The sequence below is a fragment of the Rhinopithecus roxellana genome, chromosome 10 (genome assembly GCF_007565055.1).
Source record: "Rhinopithecus roxellana isolate Shanxi Qingling chromosome 10, ASM756505v1, whole genome shotgun sequence".
NCBI classification, from domain to species: domain Eukaryota; kingdom Metazoa; phylum Chordata; class Mammalia; order Primates; family Cercopithecidae; genus Rhinopithecus; species Rhinopithecus roxellana.
The window spans coordinates 41,043,025-41,051,798 of NC_044558.1; the positions used below are offsets into that span (position 1 = coordinate 41,043,025).

Consider the following 8,774-nt stretch of genomic DNA (forward strand, 5'->3'; position numbering starts at 1 on the left):
AAAAATGAGACTGCTACTTCAATAGCATATAATTGAACTGTGATAAATTCCATCAATTAGTTACAAATTCCATCACTTCTTTAAAAACCTTCAACATTTACTATATATATTAAATACATTTATTTTATACATATATGTGATAAATTATATTTATTCTTGTTGAAATGGAAGGATGATCGCCAGCTTCAACTCCTCCGGGCAAATCCTGGTACTAAGTTCCAAGAATACAGGTACAAATGGACCAAAGATACAGCACACAGTCTCTACGAGCCACTGCGAGATTATTCTGAGAGTTGTGGGGAGGGAAGGGGGAAGAAGAAGAATGTTTCAGGGAGAAGTAAAATATAAGTCAGATTTTAAATGCTGAATACAAGTCCAGTAGACACGCAAGGGGAATAGGATAGTACAGTCAGGGAATAAGGCTCTGGCACTAATAAAACTAACAAAGGAGAGAGTAACAGAAAAGCAGGCTGGAGAGGCGGACTGTGAGAGACCATTAAAAGCCTTCTTTAAAAGAGAAAATGCTGCTTAAAGTTTATCCTGAAGAGATGTTGAGATCTACATTTTAGAAAGTATACATGCATTGTAATGTAGTCGTTTAAAAATGACTCCCAAGGCAATGAGAACTTTACTAGAGAGACTAGAGGCTGTTTAAAAGATTACTGTCTGATCTAACGCCAAGGTCATGGACCAGAAATGAGGGGATGAAGGCATATACACATATGGAAAACATTCAGAAAAGCTTCATTTGTATTTATTCACGAACACACAGTTATTCCAGTTAATCTTCAGAGCATTCATTTGAAATGGTTCTTATCCCTATTTTACAGATATAAAAAATTGAAGCTCAGAGAGATTAATGTTGTTAAATAGCCAAAAAAGTAACAGAGGTAGTATTCAAACTCTGGTGTGTCTGACTCTAACACCTAACTCCACTACATCTGAGATACACTTAGAAGGTGAAATGGATAGAGAGTAGGGAGATGGGAATACAGGTTAAATCACAGCAAAGAATCTCTAAGAAGTGAACAATTCTGGGTTCAGCAAACCACCATGGCACGTGTATACTTATGTAACAAACCTGCATGTTCTGCACATGTATCCCAGAACTTAAAGTATAAAAAAAGTAAACAATCCAAACAGAATAATTATGTTTAATCTCTGAACCCTTCTCTTACTTTCACAAAGACAAAACTGAAGTTTCTCTAAAGCATTGCTATTGAAATGAGCATCTGCTATTGCTTTGTGTTCTATTATTTTCTTGAAGTTGACAACCGAGTGGTTCTTCCAATTGAAGCCCCCGTTCGCATAATAATTATTTCCCAGGACTTCTTACACTCATGAACTGTCTCCACACTAGGATTAAAAACAGACGCAGTCCCCGGACGCTTAAATCAAACTACATTTACCGCTATACGACCAGGCATCTACTACAGATGATGCTCAGAAATCTGCGGCGCCAACCACAGCTTTATACCTATCTTCGTAGAACTAATTCCACTAAAAATTTTTGAAATAGGACCCGTATTTACCCTATAAACTTACCACACCCTACTCCATACTCTTAATACACCTTCACCCCATAAATCTCTAAAAAATATCTCTACAGACCCACTGTACAGCTGCCCCAGCATTAACCTTTTAAGTTAAAGACCGAAACTACACCTCTCTACAGTGAAATGCCCCAACTAGATACATCTATGTGACCCAGCATCATCATATCCATACTCCTCACACTATACCTCACCATCCAACTAAAACTACTAAACACAAATTATTATTTACACCTCTCGAAAAAAAAATTGACACACAAAACTGTAACAACCCTTGAGAATCAAAATGAACGAAAATCTATTTACCCCATTCATCGCCCCAACAATTCTAAGCCTGCCTGCTGTAGTACCCATCGTTCTACTTCCCTCCTTACTAATTCCAACTTCCAAGCACCTTATCAACAATCGACTAATTATCATCCAACAAAAATTAATTCAACTTATCCTAAAACAAATAATAACAATTCACAATACCAAAGGACAAATCTGATCCCTCATACTAATATCCCTAATTACCTTTATTACCATAACCAACCTCTTCGGACTTCTACCTCACTCATTTACACCAACCACCCTATATTATTTTTGTTATCATTTCCTCCTCTGTTTTGCTACTATGCCAGAATTTAAAATATTTATTTGGCTCCTTACAGGACTTGGAAAAAAACCAGCATATAAATCAAAATAAACAGAAACTTGAATTTACTATAGTACCCATATCCCTGTGTATTTTCTTTAAAAGTATAGATATTTTATATCAAGGAATTAGTGTTAATTTTTTAAGTTTGTAATAACAAAAGCAGGAAATGTAGATTAAAATGAAAAAATAAAAAACAAAGTTTGTAAAAGTACTGTAGTTAACTGCTCTTATCTTTGGGAAATACATACTGAAATATCTACAGGGGAAATTACACAGGACTTGCAATTTGTTTCAAAATAATATAGAAGTGGGAGAAGCAGATGGATGAGGACTGATCATTGTTGACAGTTACTGGGCTACATGATGGAAACTTTCAGGTTTATTACAGTATTGTGTCTACTTATCTTATTTGAAACTCTCCGTAATTATAATGCTCTCAAAATAAAAAGGGAAGTTCAAAATGTATTCAAATACTGTATAATAAAGGAGGAAAAAACAAAACAAGCATATATATAAATTCATTTTTTCATTAGCTTTCATAATAATGTTAAAGTTGGCTTCCCAAACTAACATTTTAGCTACGACGAAAAAAATTGCATTTGTCTTTTAAGAAGCGTTCTATGTCTATAAATGCAAATGTAATTAATAGCCCAGGGGCAAAATTAGTCAAATGATTAATCAGGCTACACAATTTTCCCATTTTTATTAAAATAGATCACAAATGAATTCCCACTAATTCCACAATACTTTTGTTTTTGTTTTTGAGATGCAGTCGCGCTCTGTCGCCCAGGCTGGAGTGCAGTGGCACAATCTCGGCTCACTGCAACATAGGTCTCCTGAGTAGTTGGGATTACAGGCGCCCGTCACCACACCCAGCTAATTTTTTGTATTTTCAGTAGAGATGGGGTTTTGCCATGTTGACCAGGTTTGTCTCAAACTCCTGACCTCAAGTAACTATCAGGAGTAACTGTTAATCGTTTAAATTAACAGAACACTGCATGTTCTCACTCATAAGTGGGAGATGAACAATGAGAACACATGGACACAGGGAGGGGAATATCACACCTGTTGGGCCTGTTGGGGAGTTGGGGGCTAGGGGAGGGATAGCATTAGGAGAAATATCCAATGTAGATGATGGGTTGATGGGTGCAGCAAACCACCATGGCACGTATATACCTATGTAACAAACCTGCACCTTCTGCACATGTATCCCAGAACTTAAAAGTATAATTTTTTTTAAAAATCATTTTCCAAATTTCTTTTTCTCAATAACGGAAGCCTCATTTTATATATCCTCTTAAGAATATATGTCAACTAAACATTCAACAGGCGCGGAAGTATGCACTGACTGAATAAACAAACAGGAGTCTTTAGAGAATGAATGAATAGCAAAGCAGTCAGGACTGGAGACAGTTACTCAGGCTACATTTTTGCTGAAAAAGAAATGAAACAGTAAGTACCTTGTGAGAGTATCAAAACTGGAGAAATTGAAGTTTGAGAAAACCTGAGCATTTTAACAGACTAATTTCAGAAAAACTTCCTTCTAGTTGAGATCTGTCACTGACAAGCTGTGCGAACTGACACAAGTCATTTAATCTCTCTAAGCCTCAGTTTTGACATCTATAATGGTAGTGGTATTACCTCCCCTGCCTACATTTGAGAAAATCAAATGGCATATCAATGTAAATATGTTGTACACGTTGTAAAGCACAATACAAATGTATGATTTTATAAAGATCTAAGAAAGAAAAAAGTAATGGGGGGAAATAGCAAAAGCATACTGAAGGAGATGGGTCTCACAAATCAGAAGGGATCTTTATTTATCTTAGATAAAAGGGAAAGAAGGGGAAAACTAGTCTTTCTGAGGCATGTGGTTCAAATATGATTCTTTTCCCCACAGGGAACTGATACAAATTTGCTTATTGTTTTTTCAAACTTATTTTGGTTTTTCCTTTATACTTTATCCTTATCTGACAACCAGGTGCCCCCAAACAAATATTCAATACTATTACTTTTATCTGGGCATATCAAATTACAATTCACTTATTTAAGTGGTTCTAAGCTATCATCTGTATGCTCCTTTATGCTTATAGGGCATTCTCACATTCTTGAATAGAGTTTCTTTATACTAAAAACTGTCAATTCATATACTTATATCCGTACCCCTGAGGAGAATTTCATCAACTTACCATTATGCTTATATTTACAATCCTGTTGTTAACTACAAGCATCAAATCTTCCATGAACTTGAACTATTTGAATAATTTTCATTCTTTTTCCTCTAAGTAATATCACTTTATGGCTATAGTTATCTAATTTCATGTTGCCCGTATTCTAAGATAAATCAGGTTACTTTTTCCACTTTTCTCTAACCAAGACTATGTAAGATGTAAGCTCATAAAGCTACCTCATTTAGTTGTAAGTTGAAAAAGAAAGCAGAAGGGAAAATAGAGATAGCAAGTTAATGCTCCCAGTTGTGTAAGTATCTTCCTCTTCCTTCCTTTGTCCCTTCATTTCTCATTCAATGTTCATTTCAATTTCTGCTGCTAGATCAGCTTCAATACACTGTAACATTCTTAACTGATCATCCATCACCAAACATAGCACAGTACCTACCAGGCCCAATGTTAAAGCTATAGAGTAAGCCCTACTCTCGAAGAACTTGTAGACTAGAGGAAGAGACCATCTTGTCAACAAACATGTTTCTAGGTCCCTAGAAACAGTTACAAATACAACACAAATATCAAAGCTCATAAATACCAAAAAAGAGATACTCAGTATTACAAAAGCATAAAATTTTTTAAAAGAGTACTACCTGGTACAACTAAGGATAGCAGTACAAAAAAAGGACAAACTAGCTAGAAAGCAGTTTACAAAGGCTCAGATATTTTGTTTTTAGGATATCAAATGCATAGTAACCAATTTACTATGCTTTGTTGAATTGCATCTTAATTAGAATTATATTGGACAAAAGTTTAGTTTGAAAAAGTGTACTCCCTCGGAGTATCTTCAAAGCTTTCCCTCATTACCTCAGTGCACAAATATCTCTTCCCACTACCCATCTGTCCTTCCTCTCCACTACTCAACTATCCTAGCACTTTCTTAGTTGACATTCATTAAAATATGTAACGTGTGTTCTACATTTTGAAGAACTTATAAAAGATATGGGAATGATTATAATGCCCTATCTCCCTTATTCCTTAAGAATTGTTTCCTTTAACCCCTACTGTGACTTGCAGAGTAGATGCTCAATTGAGTATATGATTTTAAAAAATCTCTGGTGATACATGAGAATTACATATCACATTAATATTGCATATCTCATAAAAGCTAAATTACAAACAGTTCTTCAGCACTATAAGCTACACACAAAGAAGTGATAATGCAGTGATTATGAGCAAACAATTCTTCAGCATTACCACTTATACATGAAGAAATGACAGTGTAGTGGTTAAGAGCACAGACATGGAAGACAAACTGACATCTAATCCAGACCTGTCACTTAATTAACTATATGACTTTGAGCAAACTACATAAGGTCTCAGCGTCTCAATTTTCTCAACTACAAAATAGGGATAAAGTATTATCTCCTAGCTCACTGTGAGAGTAAGTGAGTTAGTATAAGGGTTATACCAGGACTTGGCTTGATAAGCACTAGACTTAAAAGTAACTGTAGTAGCAAGGCTGGTATCACCGTCATTAGAAAACTTGGGTATTTTTAAACCAGAAATACAAATGGTAACACTTGTCATCTGTGTGCCTCCTTACAGTTACAAAGTTCTTTAATAGAAAGTGCAGACCAGGAATGTAAGGAATAAGAGCACTAAGTTCCATTTTGGGCAGCTGGATACAGTTTTTAATACCGGCTGTCACTGGCCAGCTGTACGACCACCTACAACTTAGTAACTACAGACAAATTATCGCAACTTTCTAAGCCTCCATTTCCTGATTTGTAAAATTTGACAAGTCACCTATATCCCAGGAATGTCCAGAGGACTGAGGAGTCAAGGTATTAAAAACAAGCACACAGTGCCTTGCACACAAGCAAGCTCACATTGGTTCCTTCTCCCTTTCCCTACATCTCTAATGGAGTATCTTATTAAATCCTCATCTCACCACTATGAAGTTCATATTAGGTTGAAACATAAAAAACAGCAGAATATTAGCAATTTCAACCTAATAGTATTTCCACTGACAAATGGAGAAAATAAGCTCAAATAGGTTAAACGTTTTACTCAAGGTTTTATGCACAGTAAGTGATGGGACTCAACATTAAATAATTTTTCATTCAGCCAGCTCACTAATTTGTTCACTGACTCCTGCTGAGGGGGAAAAAGTATACTAACTACTATAATGCATATAAAACTACTGTAATCTACAAGGTATTTTTTCCTGCCATGTTTAAAAAATGAGGGGGTGAAACAGATTTCTAAGAACATTTCCATTTTTAAAATTATTTGTAGAGGATGTGTGTGTTGGGGGAGGATGAGGGTTTACACAAAATCAAAGGTAAAGAATATTAAAGGAAGCATATGGATAATAACACTAATTCAAAAAGTACAATAGGATCTATTCAGAAAACCCACAAAGCAGCTAAACATTAAATGGCCATCCTGGTGAAAGGTTACAAGTATTCAATACCACAGATGAGTTGTCTGCCAAACACAGAAGGAAGAGTTATATTAAACACTTTGGTTCACAAAGGTATACATTAATATATAACATTACTGTAACGGAAAAAAATGCAAAAGCTTTTCCTTTAATAGTTAAAAAATGGACTACTTAACTGTATAACTGTTTATTTCTATAAATTCCACCAGGGCTTTAGGATTAGATCACATAAGCCGTATCTGGAATACAATGTCCAAACACGAAAAGTCCTATCAAAATGCACAGTACTAGTAAATAAATAACAAATGGCAACAGCACAAGGCCCCATAAAACTGGTGAAATATTTAACAGTATCAAATATTTACTACGATTGGTCTACAACCCTATTCTGCCTCTTTTCTCCTTGATTTGTCATTCACCACTGGAAAAAAAAAACCCTTCATGAACAACAAAATGAGAAAAAGGATAATGAACAAGAACTGAGTCTTTCAATTGATTTACAATGGAACAGTTTTGTTGTAATCCTCTTATGGGCCCTCCTCCAATTATGCAATCATTCCACTGCAAGAGATTACAAGGCTTTTAACCCGACACTGAAAGAAAGGAGTTGGGGTGAAACAGGAGAGTTTAACAGGTAGCCTCCGAACAGGCAACATTTCCATGAAACTAAATTGCTTCTCAGTAATCAGTACTAACTCAGCGCTCTTGTCTTTCAAGACCTTACCCTTTAGCCATTGCAGATATATCTTTTTTTAATCCCATAACAACCGGCAACTCTTTACATGCTGCGGCTTCCACCCAGCATCATCACTTCTGGAGCCAGAAGCTCGCGCTTCCCCGGGCGGTCGGGGCGAGTTGTCAACGCTGGGAGGGCAGAGCCGTGCAATCCCACCCGTGCAGCTCGTCTCAACTCCCCCGAACACAAGTCTGGCGGCAAGGAGCTGCCTCCTCGGACGCGACTCCGGGCGCCTGCCCGAAATTTCCCACCAGGTTTCACCGAAACCTCCCGAGGGTGACCTCTACGCCTCGGCACGGTGCCTCACGCGTCGTTTCCTAAGACTGGGGCACGAAACCACCCCAGGTCCACAGCTATTGCCCCGTGCACAGCCCTGCCGCGCGGCGTCCGGTGTTGTGACTTCCGACTTGTTCTGGAACTCCGTCTTCATTCCCTTCGCGACCCCGGCCCTCCGCTCCCGGCCGCGCCCGCCCGCCGCCAGGTAACCCGCCGGGCTCCGGCTCCCTGCCCCGGGCGCGCGGGACCGCGCAGTTAATGTGTAACGCGCCCGTGCCCGGGGGAGGAGCCGCCTCCCGGCGCCCACCAGCAGCCCAGGGGGCGGCCAGCTGACCCGGGGGACGAGGTCCCCCCACACGCCGCCCCCAAGAGCCCGGAGCCCAATTGCCCAGGCAGAGAGCGCGCTCACCGGGCCGGGGCATCCCGCCGAACACCCGCGCGCCGCGCCCTCCACGGCTCCGGCACCTGCACCTGCCGCGGCCGCCCCTCCTGGCCGACTGGCCGGAGGCGGGCGCGCGGGCGCCGAGGGGGGCGGTGCTCCACGCTCCGGGCCTCTCCCTCCCGCGGCTGCACTCACCTGACGAACCCACCCCGGCCGCTGCCGGCGCTCACGGGCGCTCACAGAGCCGCAGAGAGCGCGCCCCGAAGCAGCGAGAGGCGGAGGAGGACGGCGAGCCCTTTCCACTACACTCCACGGTGGCGGGCTCACTACGCCGGCAGCCGCCGAGGGAACGCGGGACTGCGCCTGCGCCGGAAGCGGGGCCGGGAGCCGGGAGCGGCCGGTCCTCAAGGAGGGAGGGCGGGGCGGGGGGGTGTGGCCGGCAGGGGCGGGGCGGGCCCGGCGTGGGGCCTGGGGGCGGACGCGCTTCCGCGCCCCCTGGCGCCAGGCGGGGCTCGTCGCAGGTGTCACGGGCCTGGCCCCAGGTTCCTCCGCGGGCGGTTTCCCTGGGAACAAGGG

General features: G+C 40.8%; 1 protein-coding gene across 6 annotated transcripts in view; it reads right to left on the bottom strand.

Annotated features, from left to right (window-relative positions):
• RAB3IP (RAB3A interacting protein) overlaps positions 1-8,604 on the bottom strand; it is a 67,564-nt gene extending 58,960 nt beyond the window's left edge. For 3 of the 6 annotated variants that reach the window (XM_010358727.2, XM_010358726.2, XM_010358724.2), the window contains exon 1: positions 7,529-8,027. In XM_010358727.2, the coding sequence (XP_010357029.2) occupies positions 7,529-7,566 (38 nt within the window). In that variant the 5' untranslated portion in view covers positions 7,567-8,027. Of the gene's footprint in view, positions 1-7,528; positions 8,028-8,225; positions 8,324-8,393 lie in introns of those variants that run through there. The other 3 variants (XM_030939605.1, XM_030939604.1, XM_010358725.2) reach the window with 2 other exon arrangements.
• Between the last annotated feature and the right edge of the window lie 170 nt (positions 8,605-8,774).